We start from the raw sequence: 19566 nt of genomic DNA, 5'->3' as shown, positions 1-19566 counted from the left end.
ATTTAAACATTCTTCTTCTCTGTTAAACTACGTAATTAGGTTGAGAAATAAGGAAGTCCGAAATTAGGACTTTCTGGATATATGATTCTATTGAACTGATCTACTACATACTTTGGGATCTAAAGTTTTAACTTTTCATTTGTCGAATCATTTCCTTGTAACAGTGTAATGTTATAGCAGCAAAGAAAATATTTATATAACATTCACAGAGAAACCAAAGTTTAAGATTATTGGGTTTTGCAATTTTTTGATGAATCATAAAAAGAGACACAAATTTCCAATTTTGCTATTTCACATAATGACTTTGTAACGTAGAATTTATATATAATTAACGAAGGTAACAATTGTCCAACTATGTTATTTGACATAAAATATCCTTATATTTGTAAAAAAAACTTATTAAATGATTATGACCTATTTTTTTAGCACTAAAATTAAATAAAAGAATCTGACACATAAATCTTGTAACAGAACACTCATTGGATAGTAAATTTCATTGCACTCATACACTGTATGCTTTGGGTACTCCAGATGTTACATTTCGTTTAAGAAATATTATAGTAACATAGATGTTCCTTTAAAAATCACATAAATTAGGTTAAGAAATAGAGAAATTCGAACTGAGAACTTTCTGGATAAATAATTCCATGGAACTAATCTACTACATTATTTCGGTACCCAAGATTTTTCATTTTATATACGGATTTAAAATTTAAATATTCTACTTCTCTGTTAAACTACAATAATTAGGTTGAGAAACAAGGAAGTCCGAAATTAGGACTTTCTGGATAAATGATTCTATTGAACTGATCTACTACATACTTTGGGATCTAAAGTAGTGACTTGGTAAAGTTTAATTTATATATAATTAACGAAAGTAACAATTGTCACACTATGTAATTTACAATAAAATCTCATTATATTTTTAAAAAACTTATTAAATGATTATGACCTATTTTTTTAGCACTAAAATTAAATAAAAGAATCTGACACATAAATCTTGTAATAGAACACTCATTGGATAGTAAATTTCATAGAACTCATCCACTGCATTCTTTGGGTACTCCAGATGTTACATTTCGTTTAAGAAATAACATAGTAACATAGATGTTCCTTTAAAAATCACATCAATTAGGTTGAGAAACAGAGAAATTCGAACTGAGAACTTTCTGGATAAATGAATCCATCGAACTAATCTACTGCATTATTGCGGTACCCAAGGTTTTACACTTCATATACGGAATCAATTGCTTGTAACAGTGTAATGTTATAGCAGTAAAGAAAATATTTATATAACATTCACAGAGAAACCAAAGTTTAAAATTATTGGGTTTTGCAATTTTTTTAATGAACCATAAAAAGAGACACAAATTTCAAATTTTGCTATTTCACATAATGACTTTGTAATGTTGAATTTATATATAATTACCGAAAGTAAGAATTGTCCAACTATGTTATTTGACATAAAATATCCTTATATTTGTAAAAAAAAATTATTTAATGATTATGACCTATTTTTTTAGCACTAAAATTAAATAAAGGAATCTGACACATAAATCTTGTAACATAACACTCATTGGATAGTAAATTTCATTGAACTCATCCAATGCATTATTTAGGTACTCCTGATGTTACATTTCGTTTAAGAAATAACATAGTAACATACTTGTTTCTTTGAAAATCACATCAATTAGGTTGAGAAGTAGAGAAATTCGAACAGAGAACTTTCTGGATAAATGATTCCATCGAACAAATCTACTACATTATTTCGGTACACAAGATTTTTCATTTCATATACGGAATACAAATTTAAACATTCTTTTTCTCTGTTAAACTACATAATTAGGTTGAGAAATAGAGAACTCCGAACTGAGAACTTTCTGGATAAATGGTTGTATTAAACTGATCTACTACTTAAGTTTGTGATCTAAAGTTTTAACTTTTCATTTGCGCAATCATTTTCTTGTAACAGTCTAATGTTTTGGCAGAAAAGAAAATATTTATATAACGTTTACCCAAGATTTTTCATTTCATATACGGAATCAAAATTTAAACATTCTACTTCTCTGTTAAACTACAATAATTAGGTTGAGAAATAAGGAAGTCCAAAATTAGGACTTTCTGGATATATGATTCTATTGAACTGATCTACTACATACTTTGGGATCTAAAGTTTTAACTTTTCATTTGTGGAATCATTTTCTTGTAACAGTGTAATGTTATAGCAGCAAAGAAAATATTTATATAACATTCACAGAGAAACCAAAGTTTAAGATTATTGGGTTTTGCAATTTTTTGATGAATCATAAAAAGAGACACAAATTTCAAATTTTGCTATTACACATAATGACTTTGTAAAGTTTAATTTATACATAATTAACGAAAGTAACAATTGTCGCACTATGTAATTTAACATAAAATCTCCTTATATTTTTAAAAAACTTAGTAAATGATTATGACCTACTTTTTTAGCACTAAAATTAAATAAAGGAATCTGACACATAAATCTTGTAACATAACACTCATTGGATAGTAAATTTCATTGAACTCATCCAATGCATTATTTAGGTACTCCTGATGTTACATTTCGATTAAGAAATAACATAGTAACATACTTGTTTCTTTAAAAATCACATCAATTAGGTTGAGAAGTAGAGAAATTCGAACAGAGAACTTTCTGGATAAATGATTCCATCGAACAAATCTACTACATTATTTCGGTACACAAGATTTTTCATTTCATATACGGAATACAAATTTAAACATTCTTTTTCTCTGTTAAACTACATAATTAGGTTGAGAAATAGAGAACTCCGAACTGAGAACTTTCTGGATAAATGGTTGTATTGAACTGATCTACTACTTAAGTTTGTGATCTAAAGTTTTAACTTTTCATTTGCGCAATCATTTTCTTGTAACAGTCTAATGTTTTGGCAGAAAAGAAAATATTTATATAACGTTTACCCAAGATTTTTCATTTCATATACGGAATCAAAATTTAAACATTCTACTTCTCTGTTAAACTACAATAATTAGGTTGAGAAATAAGGAAGTCCAAAATTAGGACTTTCTGGATATATGATTCTATTGAACTGATCTACTACATACTTTGGGATCTACAGTTTTAACTTTTCATTTGTCGAATCATTTCCTTGTAACAGTGTAATGTTATAGCAGCAAAGAAAATATTTATATAACATTCACAGAGAAACCAAAGTTTAAGATTATTGGGTTTTGCAATTTTTTGATGAATCATAAAAAGAGACACAAATTTCAAATTTTGCTATTTCACATAATGACTTTGTAACGTAGAATTTATATATAATTAACGAAGGTAACAATTGTCCAACTATGTAATTTAACATAAAATCCTTATATTTGTAAAAAACTTATTCAATGATTATGACCTATTTTTTTAGCACTAAAATTAAATAAAAGAATCTGACACATAAATCTTGTAACAGAACACTCATTGGATAGTAAATTTCATTGAACTCATCCACTGCATTCTTGGGGTACTCCAGATGTTATATTTCGTTTAAGAAATATCATAGTAACATAGTTGTTCCTTTAAAAATCACATAAATTAGGTTCAGGAATAGAGAAATTGGAACTAAGAACTTTCTGGATAAATGATTCCATCGAACTGATCTACTACTTACTTTGGGACCTAAAGTTTTAACTTTTCATTTGCGGAATCATTTTTTGTAACAGTGTAATGTTATAGCAGTAAATAAAATATTTATATAACATTCACAGAGAAACCAAAGTTTAAGACTATTGGGTTTTGCAATTTTTTGATGAACCATAAAAAGAGACACAAATTTCAAATTTTGCTATGTCACATAATAACTTTGTAATGTTGAATTTATATATAATTAACAAAAGTAACAATTGTCCAACTATGTAATTTAACATAAAATCCTTATATTTGTAAAAAACTTATTCAATGATTATGACCTATTTTTTTAGCACTAAAATTAAATAAAAGAATCTGACACATAAATCTTGTAACAGAACACTCATTGGATAGTAAATTTCATTGAACTCATCTACTGCATTCTTTGGGTACTCCAGATGTTACATTTCGTTTAAGAAATAACATAGTAACATAGATGTTCCTTTAAAAATCACATCAATTAGGTTGAGAAACAGAGAAATTCGAACTGAGAACTTTCTGGATAAATGAATCCATCGAACTAATCTACTGCATTAATGCGGTACCCAAGGTTTTACACTTCATATACGGAATCAATTGCTTGTAACAGTGTAATGTTATAGCAGTAAAGAAAATATTTATATAACATTCACAGAGAAACCAAAGTTTAAAATTATTGGGTTTTGCAATTTTTTTAATGAACCATAAAAAGAGACACAAATTTCAAATTTTGCTATTTCACATAATTACTTTGTAATGTTGAATTTATATATAATTACCGAAAGTAACAATTGTCCAACTATGTTATTTGACATAAAATATCCTTATATTTGTAAAAAAAATTATTTAATGATTATGACCTACTTTTTTTAGCAGTAAAATTAAATAAAGGAATCTGACACATAAATCTTGTAACATAACACTCATTGGATAGTAAATTTCATTGAACTCATCCAATGCATTATTTAGGTACTCCTGATGTTACATTTCGTTTAAGAAATAACATAGTAACATACTTGTTTCTTTGAAAATCACATCAATTAGGTTGAGAAGTAGAGAAATTCGAACAGAGAACTTTCTGGATAAATGATTCCATCGAACAAATCTACTACATTATTTCAGTACACAAGATTTTTCATTTCATATACGGAATACAAATTTAAACATTCTTTTTCTCTGTTAAACTACATAATTAGGTTGAGAAATAGAGAACTCCGAACTGAGAACTTTCTGGATAAATTGTTGTATTTAACTGATCTACTACTTAAGTTTGTGATCTAAAGTTTTAACTTTTCATTTGCGCAATCATTTTCTTGTAACAGTCTAATGTTTTGGCAGAAAAGAAAATATTTATATAACGTTTACCCAAGATTTTTCATTTCATATACGGAAACAAAATTTAAACATTCTACTTTTCTGTTAAACTACAATAATTAGGTTGAGAAATAAGGAAGTCCGATATTAGGACTTTCTGGATATATGATTCTATTGAACTGATCTACTACATACTTTGGGATCTAAAGTTTTAACTTTTCATTTGTGGAATCATTTTCTTGTAACAGTGTAATGTTATAGCAGCAAAGAAAATATTTATATAACATTCACAGAGAAACCAAAGTTTAAGATTATTGGGTTTTGCAATTTTTTGATGAATCATAAAAAGAGACACAAATTTCAAATTTTGCTATTTCACATAATGACTTTGTAATGTTGAATTTATATATAATTAACGAAAGTAACAATTGTCCAACTATGTTATTTGACATAAAATATCCTTATATTTGTTAAAAAAAACTTATTAAATGATTATGATCTATTTTTTTAGCACTAAAATTAAATAAAAGAATCTGACACATAAATCTTGTAACAGAACACTCATTGGATAGTAAATTTTATTGAACTCATCCACTGCATTCTTGGGGTACTGCAGATGTTACATTTCGTTTAAGAAATATCATAGTAACATAGTTGTTCCTTTAAAAATCACATAAATTAGGTTGAGAAATAGAGAAATTGGAACTGAGAACTTTCTGGATAAATGATTCCATCGAACTAATCTTCTACTTACTTTGGGATCTAAAATTTTAACTTTTCATTTGCGGAATCATTTTCTTGTAACAGTGTAATGTTATAGCAGACATGAAAATATTTATATAACACTCACAGAGATACGAAAGTTTAATATTGGTTTTTGTAATTTTTAATGAATCATAAAAAGAGACACAAAATTTAAATTTTGCTATTTCACATAATGACTTTGTAATGTTGTATTTATATATAATTAACAAAAGTAACAATTGTCCAACTATGTTATTTGACATAAAATATCCTTATATTTGTAAAAAAAAACTTATTAAATGATTATGACCTATTTTTTTAGCACTAAAATTAAATAAAAGAATCTGACACATAAATCTTGTAACAGAACACTCATTGGATAGTAAATTTCATTGAACTCATCTACTGCATTCTTTGGGTACTCCAGATGTTACATTTCATTTAAGAAATAACATAGTAACATAGATGTTCCTTTAAAAATCACATCAATTAGGTTGAGAAACAGAGAAATTCGAACTGAGAACTTTCTGGATAAATGAATCCATCGAACTAATCTACTGCATTAATGCGGTACCCAAGGTTTTACACTTCATATACGGAATCAATTGCTTGTAACAGTGTAATGTTATAGCAGTAAAGAAAATATTTATATAACATTCACAGAGAAACCAAAGTTTAAAATTATTGGGTTTTGCAATTTTTTTAATGAACCATAAAAAGAGACACAAATTTCAAATTTTGCTATTTCACATAATTACTTTGTAATGTTGAATTTATATATAATTACCGAAAGTAACAATTGTCCAACTATGTTATTTGACATAAAATATCCTTATATTTGTAAAAAAAATTATTTAATGATTATGACCTACTTTTTTTAGAATTAAAATTAAATAAAGGAATCTGACACATAAATCTTGTAACATAACACTCATTGGATAGTAAATTTCATTGAACTCATCCAATGCATTATTTAGGTACTCCTGATGTTACATTTCGTTTAAGAAATAACATAGTAACATACTTGTTTCTTTGAAAATAATATCAATTAGGTTGAGAAGTAGAGAAATTCGAACAGAGAACTTTCTGGATAAATGATTCCATCGAACAAATCTACTACATTATTTCGGTACACAAGATTTTTCATTTCATATACGGAATACAAATTTAAACATTCTTTTTCTCTGTTAAACTACATAATTAGGTTGAGAAATAGAGAACTCCGAACTGAGAACTTTCTGGATAAATTGTTGTATTGAACTGATCTACTACTTAAGTTTGTGATCTAAAGTTTTAACTTTTCATTTGCGCAATCATTTTCTTGTAACAGTCTAATGTTTTGGCAGAAAAGAAAATATTTATATAACGTTTACCCCAGATTTTTCATTTCATATACGGAAACAAAATTTAAACATTCTACTTCTCTGTTAAACTACAATAATTAGGTTGAGAAATAAGGAAGTCCGAAATTAGGACTTTCTGGATATATGATTCTATTGAACTGATCTACTACATACTTTGGAATCTAAAGTTTTAACTTTTCATTTGTGGAATCATTTTCTTGTAACAGTGTAATGTTATAGCAGCAAAGAAAATATTTATATAACATTCACAGAGAAACCAAAGTTTAAGATTATTGGGTTTTGCAATTTTTTGATGAATCATAAAAAGAGACACAAATTTCAAATTTTGCTATTTCACATAATGACTTTGTAATGTTGAATTTATATATAATTAACGAAAGTAACAATTGTCCAACTATGTTATTTGACATAAAATATCCTTATATTTGTTAAAAAAAAACTTATTAAATGATTATGATCTATTTTTTTAGCACTAAAATTAAATAAAAGAATCTGACACATAAATCTTGTAACAGAACACTCATTGGATAGTAAATTTTATTGAACTCATCCACTGCATTCTTGGGGTACTCCAGATGTTACATATCGTTTAAGAAATATCATAGTAACATAGTTGTTCCTTTAAAAATCACATAAATTAGGTTGAGAAATAGAGAAATTGGAACTGAGAACTTTCTGGATAAATGATTCCATCGAACTAATCTTCTACTTACTTTGGAATCTAAAATTTTAACTTTTCATTTGCGGAATCATTTTCTTGTAACAGTGTAATGTTATAGCAGACATGAAAGTATTTATATAACACTCACAGAGATACGAAAGTTTAATATTGGTTTTTGTAATTTTTAATGAATCATAAAAAGAGACACAAAATTTAAATTTTGCTATTTCACATAATGACTTTGTAATGTTGAATTTATACATAATTAACGAAAGTAACAATTGTCCAACTATGTTATTTGACATAAAATATCCTTATATTTGTTAAAAAAAACTTATTAAATGATTATGATCTATTTTTTTAGCACTAAAATTAAATAAAAGAATCTGACACATAAATCTTGTAACAGAACACTCATTGGATAGTAAATTTTATTGAACTCATCCACTGCATTCTTGGGGTACTCCAGATGTTACATTTCGTTTAAGAAATATCATAGAAACATAGTTGTTCCTTTAAAAATCACATAAATTAGGTTGAGAAATAGAGAAATTGGAACTGAGAACTTTCTGGATAAATGATTCCATCGAACTAATCTTCTACTTACTTTGGGATCTAAAATTTTAACTTTTCATTTGCGGAATCATTTTCTTGTAACAGTGTAATGTTATAGCAGACATGAAAATATTTATATAACACTCACAGAGATACGAAAGTTTAATATTGGTTTTTGTAATTTTTTGATGAATCATAAAAAGAGACACAAAATTTAAATTTTGCTATTTCACATAATGACTTTGTAATGTTGAATTTATATATAATTAACAAAAGTAACAATTGTCCAACTATGTTATTTGACATAAAATATCCTTATATTTGTAAAAAAAAACTTATTAAATGATTATGACCTATTTTTTTAGCACTGAAATTAAATAAAAGAATCTGACACAAAATTCTTGTAACAGAACACTCATTGGATAGTAAATTTCATTGAACTCATCCACTGCATTCTTTGGGTACTCCAGATGTTACATTTCGTTTAAGAAATAACATAGTAACATACTTGTTCCTTTGAAAATCACATCAATTAGGTTGAGAAATAGAGAAATTCGAACTGAGAACTTTCTTGCTAAATGATTCCATCGAACTAATCTAGTACATTATTTCGGTACCCAAGATTTTTCATTTCATATACGGAATCCAAATTTAAACATTCTTTTTCTCTGTTAAACTACATAATTAGGTTGAGAAATAGAGAAATTGGAACTGAGAACTTTCTGGATAAATGATTCCATCGAACTAATCTACTACTTACTTTGGGATCTAAAATTTTAACTTTTCATTTGCGGAATCATTTTCTTGTAACAGTGTAATGTTATAGCAGACATGAAAATATTTATATAACACGCACAAAGATACGAAAGTTTAATATTGGTTTTTGTAATTTTTTGATGAATCATAAAAAGAGACACAAATTTCAAATTTTGCTATTTCACGTAATGACTTTGTAAAGTTTAACTTTTATATATTTAACGAAAAAAACATATGTCCCACTGTGTAATTTAACATAATGTCTCCTTATATTTCTAAAAAACTTTTTAAATGAGAAATTCGAACTAAAAACTTTCTGGATAACTGATTCCATCCAATTAATCTACTACTTACTTTGGGATATAAAGTTTTAACTTTTCATTTGCGGAATCATTTTCTTGTAACAGTGTTATGTTATAGCAGACATGAAAATATTAGTTTTATAATTTTTTGTTGAGACATAAAAAGAGACATAAATTTCCAATCTTGCCATTTCACGTAATAACTTTGTACAGTTGAATTTATATATAATTAACAAAAGGAAAAATTGTCACACTATGTAATTTAACGTAATATCTCCTTATATTTTTAAAAAACTAATTAAACGATTATAACATATTTTTTTAAAACTAAAATTAAATAAAATAATCTGACACATAAATCTTGTTACAGAACACTCATTAAATAGTAAATTTTTAGTGAACTCATCCACTGCATGATTTGAGTACTTCAGATATTACATTTCGTTAAGTAATAACATAGTAACATAGTTGTTCCTTTAAAAATCACATTAATTAGGATGAGAAATAGAGAATTTAGAACTGAGAACTTTCTGGATAAATGATTTCATCGAACTAATCTACTGCATTATTGCGGTACCCAAGGTGTTACATTTCATATACGGAATCATTTTCTTGTAACAGTGTAATGTTATAGCAGACATGAAAATATTTATATAACACTCACAGAGATACGAAAGTTTATGTTTGGTTTTTGTAATTTTTTGATGAATCATAAAATGAGACACAAATTTCAAATTTTGCTATTTCAAGTAATGACTTTGTAAAGTTTAATTTATATATATTTATCAAAAGTAACAATTGTCCAACTATGTATTTTAACATAAAATATCCTTATATTTGTAAAAAACTTATTCAATGATTATGACCTATTTTTTTAGCAACAAAATTTAATAAAAGAATCTGACTTAAAAATCTTATAACAGAACACTCATTGGATAGTAAATTTCATTGAACTCATCCACTGCATTCTTGGGGTACTCCAGATGTTACATTTCGTTTAAGAAATATCATAGTAACATAGTTGTTCCTTTAAAAATCACATAAATTAGGTTGAGAAATAGAGAAATTGGAACTGAGAACTTTCTGGATAAATGATTCCATCGAACTAATCTTCTACTTACTTTGGGATCTAAAATTTTAACTTTTCATTTGCGGAATCATTTTCTTGTAACAGTGTAATGTTATAGCAGACATGAAAATATTTATATAACACTCACAGAGATACGAAAGTTTAATATTGGTTTTTGTAATTTTTTGATGAATCATAAAAAGAGACACAAAATTTAAATTTTGCTATTTCACATAATGACTTTGTAATGTTGAATTTATATATAATTAACAAAAGTAACAATTGTCCAACTATGTTATTTGACATAAAATATCCTTATATTTGTAAAAAAAAAACTTATTAAATGATTATGACCTATTTTTTTAGCACTGAAATTAAATAAAAGAATCTGACACAAAATTCTTGTAACAGAACACTCATTGGATAGTAAATTTCATTGAACTCATCCACTGCATTCTTTGGGTACTCCAGATGTTACATTTCGTTTAAGAAATAACATAGTAACATACTTGTTCCTTTGAAAATCACATCAATTAGGTTGAGAAATAGAGAAATTCGAACTGAGAACTTTCTTGCTAAATGATTCCATCGAACTAATCTAGTACATTATTTCGGTACCCAAGATTTTTCATTTCATATACGGAATCCAAATTTAAACATTCTTTTTCTCTGTTAAACTACATAATTAGGTTGAGAAATAGAGAAATTGGAACTGAGAACTTTCTGGATAAATGATTCCATCGAACTAATCTACTACTTACTTTGGGATCTAAAATTTTAACTTTTCATTTGCGGAATCATTTTCTTGTAACAGTGTAATGTTATAGCAGACATGAAAATATTTATATAACACGCACAAAGATACGAAAGTTTAATATTGGTTTTTGTAATTTTTTGATGAATCATAAAAAGAGACACAAATTTCAAATTTTGCTATTTCACGTAATGACTTTGTAAAGTTTAACTTTTATATATTTAACGAAAAAAACATATGTCCCACTGTGTAATTTAACATAATGTCTCCTTATATTTCTAAAAAACTTTTTAAATGAGAAATTCGAACTAAAAACTTTCTGGATAACTGATTCCATCCAATTAATCTACTACTTACTTTGGGATATAAAGTTTTAACTTTTCATTTGCGGAATCATTTTCTTGTAACAGTGTTATGTTATAGCAGACATGAAAATATTAGTTTTATAATTTTTTGTTGAGACATAAAAAGAGACATAAATTTCCAATCTTGCCATTTCACGTAATAACTTTGTACAGTTGAATTTATATATAATTAACAAAAGGAAAAATTGTCACACTATGTAATTTAACGTAATATCTCCTTATATTTTTAAAAAACTAATTAAACGATTATAACATATTTTTTTAAAACTAAAATTAAATAAAATAATCTGACACATAAATCTTGTTACAGAACACTCATTAAATAGTAAATTTTTAGTGAACTCATCCACTGCATGATTTGAGTACTTCAGATATTACATTTCGTTAAGTAATAACATAGTAACATAGTTGTTCCTTTAAAAATCACATTAATTAGGATGAGAAATAGAGAATTTAGAACTGAGAACTTTCTGGATAAATGATTTCATCGAACTAATCTACTGCATTATTGCGGTACCCAAGGTGTTACATTTCATATACGGAATCATTTTCTTGTAACAGTGTAATGTTATAGCAGACATGAAAATATTTATATAACACTCACAGAGATACGAAAGTTTATGTTTGGTTTTTGTAATTTTTTGATGAATCATAAAATGAGACACAAATTTCAAATTTTGCTATTTCAAGTAATGACTTTGTAAAGTTTAATTTATATATATTTATCAAAAGTAACAATTGTCCAACTATGTATTTTAACATAAAATATCCTTATATTTGTAAAAAACTTATTCAATGATTATGACCTATTTTTTTAGCAACAAAATTTAATAAAAGAATCTGACTTAAAAATCTTATAACAGAACACTCATTGGATAGTAAATTTCATTGAACTCATCCACTGCATTCTTGGGGTACTCCAGATGTTACATTTCGTTTAAGAAATATCATAGTAACATAGTTGTTCCTTTAAAAATCACATAAATTAGGTTGAGAAATAGAGAAATTGGAACTGAGAACTTTCTGGATAAATGATTCCATCGAACTAATCTCTACATTATTTCGGTACCCAAGGTTTTTCATTTCATTTACGGAATCAAAATTTAAACATTCTACTTCTTTGTTAAACTACAATAATTAGGTTGAGAGATAAGGAAGTCCGAAATTAGAACTTTCTGGATAAATGATTCTATTGAACTGATCTACTACATACTTTGGGATCTAAAGTTTTAACTTTTCCTTTGTGGAATCATTTTCTTGTAACAGTGTAATGTTATAGCAGTAAAGAAAATATTTATATAACATTCACAGAGAAACCAAAGTTTAAGATTATTGGGTTTTGCAATTTTTTGATGAATCATAAAAAGAGACACAAATTTCAAATTTTGCTATTTCAAGTAATGACTTTGTAAAGTTTAATTTATATATAATTAACGAAAGTTACAATTGTCCAATTATGTAATTTAACATAAAATATACTTATATTTGTAAAAAAACTTATTCATTGATTATGACCTATTTTTTAGCAATAAAATTTAATAAAAGAATCTGACTTAAAAATCTTATAACAGAACACTTATTGGATAGTAAATTTCATTGAACTCATCCACTGCATTCTTGTGGTACTCCAGATGTTACATTTCGTTTAATAATTATCATAGTAACATAGTTGTTCCTTTAAAAATCACATAAATTAGGTTGAGAAATACAGAAATTGGAACTGAGAACTTTCTGGATAAATGATTCCATCGAACTAATCTACTACTTACTTTGGGATCTAAAATTTTAACTTTTTATTTGCGGAATTATTTTCTTGTAACAGTGTAATGTTATAGCAGACATGAAAATATTTATATAACACTCACAGAGATACGAAAGTTTAAAATTGGTTTTTGTAATTTTTTGATGAATCATAAAAAGAGACACAAATTTCAAATTTTGTTATTTCACGTAATGACTTTGTAAAGTTTAACTTTTATATATTTAACGAAAGAAACATATGTCCCACTGTGTAATTTAACATAAAGTCTCCTTATATTTTTAAAAAACATTTTAAATGATTATGACCAATTTTTTTAGCACTAAAATTAAATAAAGTAATCTGACACATAAATCTTGTAACAGAACACTCATTGGATAGTAAATTTCATTGAACTGATCCACTGCATGCTTTGGGTACTCCAGATGTTACATTTCGTTTAAGAAATAACATAGTAACATAGTTGTTCCTTTAAAAATCACATTAGATAGTTAAAGTAAAATTAATACTAAATTTATTAACTTATTTGAGATAAAACAGGTAAAGCGATTTTTACAGAGCGGTTCTATATGATGCGTACGAAAGACAAACAGAAACTAAAAACTTCGCAAATACCACTACATACGACGCGCACAAGTTGTCCCTCTGCGGGCAAACTAAGGAATCATCCTTGATTTAAAAAGACCGCGAAATAAAATTTAAAAAAAAGTAAATGAAATGCGATGAAATCGTAAACATACCGCCTACCTTGCGAGCTTATTTTAAGATTGCAATGGTCACAATAGAACAAAAGGTACGAACTTAAAACTAATTGTCGAAATTACAAGAATACGTATTAGGTTACAAATATTATGAATAGTTGCACGGTAATCGAATTAATTGTGTGATTGGACGAGTAAATTCAGACGCACTCGTCTTTACTTGAACGACTCTAACGTGACCGTCTTGACCGGGAATACATTTAATGACACGTCCTAATTCCCATTTAGCGGGTGGGAGATTAGGATTTCGTAGTAAAACAACATCGTTAATTTTCAAATTAACTCGCTCTGACAACCACTTTGTTCGCTGTTGCAGTGACTGTAAATAATCTTTGGACCATGAGCGCCAAAACTGTTCTAAGACACGTTTATAAAACTGCCAACGCGACAAGTGGTTCTCAGGTAGATCCAGAACAGATATCGCAGGTACAGTTTTTAACGCAGATCCGATTAAAAAATGTCCAGGAGTTAATGCTTCGCAACTCTCTGGATCTTCGTTTAGTTGAACAATAGGTCGAGAATTTAAGCATCATTCGATTTGACAAAGTAAAGTCGTTAATTCTTCGGAAGTCGGTGTAGCGTTTGATAATAATGTACGCAAATGAAATTTTACATTTTTCACGCCAGCTTCCCACAGACCTCCAAAATGCGGCGCAGACGGAGGCATGAAGTGCCACGTGATTCCGTCTGAGGCCATGTGAGAAGCAATCGTCGGATCTTTCATCATGAGCTTAAATGTATGTGACAATTCGCGATCAGCACCGCGAAAATTCGTGCCATTGTCACTATAAAGATCTGTTGGCAAACCTCGACGTGAGGTAAAGCGTCTCAAAGCTGCGAGAAAAGCAGCTGACGTATAATCGTCAACAAGCTCCAAATGTATGGCTTTAACAGAAAAACAAACAAAAACAGCGATCCAAGCCTTATGTGACTTGGTTCCGCGACCCGAACTAGAGCGGACCAAAAATGGACCCGCGTAATCAATTTCGGTATGAGAGAAAGGACGAGAAGGAGATACTCTAGCACTAGGTAAATCTCCCATAAGTTGGTTTTCAACACGCGCTTTGTCTCTCACGCAAGTGACACATTTCCTGATAATTCCTTTAATGAGATTTCGCGCACCAATAATCCAATATTGAGTGCGAGCAATATAAAGAGTCAACTGAACTCCCCCGTGTAATAAATTTTTGTGCAATTGTGTCAAAATTAAAAAGGAAATCGGATGATTAGGTAGAATATCTGGTGGGTTTTGGTAAGTCAATAACTTAGACTAGCGTAGTCGTCCGCCCAATCTAAGGATACCATTGTCATCGAGAAAGGGTGAGAACTTTTGTATGCGAGAACTTGAGGGAATTGGTTTTCCTTCCTTGAGACACTGAATTTCGTGAGCAAAAGAATTTTCTTGAACGTATTCAACCCAAAATAAAGCGGCATTGTTGATTTCGGTAGCCGTCACTTGATTCGAAAACAAAATTTGGCGTTTAAAGGCTTAAATAGCTCGTAAAATTTGAGCAGTCACACGCAATAAATGTGCCCAAGATGAATAGTGAGACATCAGTTGTGATTGCCAATCAGGTTCGAGGTTATTGTTGATCAGATGAGAAACTATACGAGACTCTTCGGTAGTTTCCAGACCACAATTTCGTCGAGGCCATGTCTCCGGTGAATCTCGCAGCCAAGTGGGACCCTCCGACCAAAGGGAAAAGGTTGACAAGTCCTCCGCTGAGAGGCCACGTGAGGCACAATCCGCGGGATTTTGCTTAGAAGGAACATGATTCCACGTAGCTGCAGGCAACTCCGTTAAAATACCTGACACACGATTTGCAACGAAAGTAGTCCAGGAAGTTGGTTGCTTCTGAAGCCAACTGAGAACAATTGTAGATTCTGTCCAGCAAAAAACTTGAGAATTCATTAAACCGAGAGAATCAATAACAAAATGAATTAATTTAGACAAAAGGCTTGCGGCACATAATTCGAGTCGTGGGATGCTTATTGTCTTGAGCGGAGCAACTTTTGTTTTGGACATGAGGAGACTGACTAAAACATCACCTGAAGCGGACCGAATTTGAGAGTATACGACTGCAGAATATGCGACACTCGACGCAGCCATGGATTTGTATCGAGACTGCATCAGAAGAATTATGCGTCCATCTTGGAACTGAAAGATTTGACAAGGCCGACAATGAAGATCGAAATTGATTCCAATCTTTAAGCAAGTCCGAGGAAAGAGAATCGTCCCAGTCTAGCTTTCGAAGCCAGAGTTTTTGCAAAAGAATTTTTGCAATAATTGTCACAGGCGAAATCCAACCCATTGGGTCGAATATTTTCGCGGTAGCCGAGAGTATTGATCTTTTTGTTGCAGGTTCTTCAGGAATTTCAAAAGTTTTGAAGTGAAAGGCATCATCTGACGGTTTCCAAAAAATTCCGAGGACTTTGAAACCTGAAGAATCGTCAAAAGGGATCTCAACTGCTAAACCATGATCAGCAGAATCCAATCCGTCTAGTAAATCAGGAGAATTACTAAACCATTTCCGTAATGGGAATCCCCCAGCATTTGTCATATTAATGACTTGATCTCTCACCTTGAGTGTGGAGGTTTTATCCGATCCTCCAAGAAAAACGTCATCAACGTAGGTTTGCTCCAAAAGCACGGAAACAGCTAAAGGAAAATTGTCCTTTTCGTCATGTGCCAACTGTCTCATTACGCGAATGGCAAGATATGGCGAAGACGCCATTCCGTAGGTAACAGTATTTAATTCAAACACATGGATCGGACACTTAGGAGCTTCTCGCCACAAAATACATTGATATTTTTGATGGGCAGGATCGATGAGAATCTGGCGAAACATATTAGCAATATCAGCACACAACACGAATTCAAATTGACGCCATCATAAAATGATGGAGCAAATATCTGTTTGTAATTTTGGACCGATGTGTAAAATGTCATTAATCGAGGTTTTGTTGGACGTTGGACTCGAAGCATTAAAGACGACTCTAACTTTCGTTGTTTGGCTACTTTCGCGAACGACAGGGTGGTGCGGAATAAAGACACGAGATGAATCAGTCTGGTCAACGTCAACTGGAGTCATATGTCCCATCTCTTGATACTTTCCTAGAAAATCACGATAATTTTCAGCAAGCAGAGGATCACGAGTAAATCTTTTTTCTATTCTACACAACGAATTGAGAGCTATGTTATAAGAGTCACCTAATTTCGAGGGGGAATCATCAAAAGGTAATTGAACTACATATTTTCCATTTAAGTCTCTAGAATGTGTCTCCATAAAATGATGCTCACATTCAATTTCTTTTTTTGTCATTAAATTCACTGCTGGTATCTCTTTCAATTCCCAAAATTGACGCAAGCTTTCGTCAACTCGGGTTTCCATGGAAAAGTGGACATTAATGTGATAACTTTGAAGAGGAGATCCTTGTAGTGGTCCTGATAAGATCCAACCAAATATAGTTGACTGAGCAACGAGATCTCCACGTGGTCCAGGACAAATCTCAGGTTTGAGCAATTGAGCGTACAGATCGGCTCCAATCAGCAAATCGATCCGGTCACTTTCCCATGGATTTAGATCGGCAAGTTCGAGACTTTAAAGATTTTCAGGAATTTCTAAAAGGGTAAATTCAGCTGGAACATATGCAGTGATTTTTGGAAGTACGAATGCTTGAGTTTGGAGCGTGGTTGAACAAGGTTTAATCGTTTAAATAGTGATAGGAACGGAATAAAGGATTTTATTCGTACAACTTCCTCCCAAACCGGACACTGTAACATTCGTATTTTTGCGTGGAAGACGTAATAATTGAGCAATTAATTCGGACAAAAACGTATCTTCTGACCCTTGGTCAAGAAGAGCGCGGACATGAACGCGGCGGCCATCAGGCGCCTCAACCATCACTCGAGCGGTTCCCAACAGAACAGTAGTGCGGTATTTTTAGACGAGTTCAAATGCGATGAAATCGCCACATCATCAGACACTTGATTTGATTCTGAAACGCTATGATCAGTTTTTAATTCGCGACTTTGTGACAAATTTTTATTATCGCGATGCAATAAAGAATGATGAGGCTTTTTACAAATATTACAAAATTTTCGGCTCTGACATAAATTGCGATTATGCTTACCTAAACAGTTGAAGCATCGTGAATTAGCCTTTAAATATTCAGAACGTTCATCAATTGTTTTTTCTTTAAATACAGAACAAGCATAGAGGTTATGTTCTCTGTTACACATTGGACATACAAACTTTGTTGAGTTTTGATGCGTGTGTACCTTCTTGAGTACCGACTGCGAATGATTTGAATTTTTACTTTCAGGACGCTTTTTAATATCTACTGTAGCTTCTAAAGCGCGAATTCGAGAATCAAGAAATTTAACAAATTGATCGAGAGAGGGAGGATCTGTCTCTTCACTAATTGACAATTCCCACTGATCACGAGAAATTTTATCTAACTTGTTTATTAACATAAAAACTAACAAATCATTCCCTTCATCGATAGGACGTTTTAGACTTTTTAAAGCAGATGTCGCAGTAATAACAACGTTACGCATAGTTTTTAAATTATTCAACCAATCTGATGTGACAGGTGGCAATTCAACAATCTTTTTTAAATATTCATATATTAAAACTTTAGAATTACTATAACGAGTTTCGAGATTTTCACAAATATTCTGAAAATTGCCATCTGTCCCTGGTTGATTTTGAGCAATTATTAATGCCTCACCTTTAAGAGATGATTTGAGATAATGAAGACGCTCTGCATCCGACAAGCGATCGTTGTCAATTACAAGAGATTTAAACAGATCTCTAAAGGTGAGCCACTCACAATACGAACCTGAGAAAGTGGGTATAGTAATGCGAGGAAGTTTTACAGATGATGATGCTCCTCGTGGCGTTGCATCTGGATCTGGTGGTTGAGAACGGTCTTGTACCGGCATGGGCGGTGGCTCAGGAAGACTGCTAAGTATGTGGTATATGGCCTCCTCATACAAGTCCTCAATCTGATTAAACTCATCAGAATTATAAATTGTAATTGTTGTCTCTCCTCCTTCGGCTTGATTAGGAGGATCTATTATTGGAGGATTTGCAAGTAAAGCGGCATGATTTTGTCGACACCTCAGCCAGCAATCTTGTAAATTTGTTAGGCGTCCTAACAACAGTTGTCGAGGTGGATTTTCGTAATTTAAAACACGATTAACAATCTTTTCGATAGAGTTAAATAGAGTTTCTTGGTCACTTAACACTCGTTCATAACTAGTCGTGGCCATGTTTGTTACAGGAAAAATAGCCGACCACGCTAAGTAAAATATAGTGAAAAAAATTTTTCATGAAAAAAGGTTCTCGATACTGAGAAAAAAAGTAAAATAGCACCAAAATATTGCGGAAAAAACACAATAAAGTCTTAAAAAAAGTACTTTTTGACTATTCAAGTCACTTGAGAGAATAAAAAAATGCAATATATAAAGGAAAAATCCCTTAAGCGTCACTTAACAC

At 30.2% G+C, this 19566-nt stretch overlaps 3 protein-coding genes across 3 annotated transcripts; all 3 read right to left on the bottom strand.

The window, feature by feature from the left end:
• Positions 1 to 14591: 14591 nt before the first annotated feature.
• On the bottom strand, positions 14592 to 16911 carry LOC127280418 (uncharacterized). The gene is made up of 4 exons (XM_051303378.1): positions 16140 to 16911; positions 15584 to 15946; positions 15365 to 15517; positions 14592 to 15301 (listed from the first exon to the last, which is right to left on the bottom strand). The coding sequence occupies exons 1-4, from the start codon at positions 16909 to 16911 to the stop codon at positions 14592 to 14594; spliced, it is 1998 nt and encodes a 665-aa protein (XP_051159335.1).
• A 42-nt stretch (positions 16912 to 16953) lies between these two features.
• LOC127280417 (uncharacterized) lies at positions 16954 to 17846 on the bottom strand. The gene is made up of 2 exons (XM_051303377.1): positions 17734 to 17846; positions 16954 to 17662 (listed from the first exon to the last, which is right to left on the bottom strand). Exons 1-2 carry the CDS (start codon positions 17844 to 17846, stop codon positions 16954 to 16956), a joined length of 822 nt encoding a protein of 273 aa, XP_051159334.1.
• Positions 17847 to 17966: 120 nt separating this feature from the next.
• Positions 17967 to 19340, bottom strand: LOC127280416 (uncharacterized). Its single transcript, XM_051303375.1, has one exon. The coding sequence runs from the start codon at positions 19338 to 19340 to the stop codon at positions 17967 to 17969; it is 1374 nt and encodes a 457-aa protein (XP_051159332.1).
• Positions 19341 to 19566: the final 226 nt, after the last annotated feature.

The sequence above is a fragment of the Leptopilina boulardi genome, unplaced genomic scaffold (genome assembly GCF_019393585.1).
Source record: "Leptopilina boulardi isolate dan_hultmark-lab unplaced genomic scaffold, ZJU_Lbou_2.1 LbouV2_244, whole genome shotgun sequence".
Taxonomy (NCBI): Eukaryota; Metazoa; Arthropoda; class Insecta; order Hymenoptera; family Figitidae; genus Leptopilina; species Leptopilina boulardi.
This window is presented reverse-complemented; position numbering and strand designations above follow the sequence as displayed.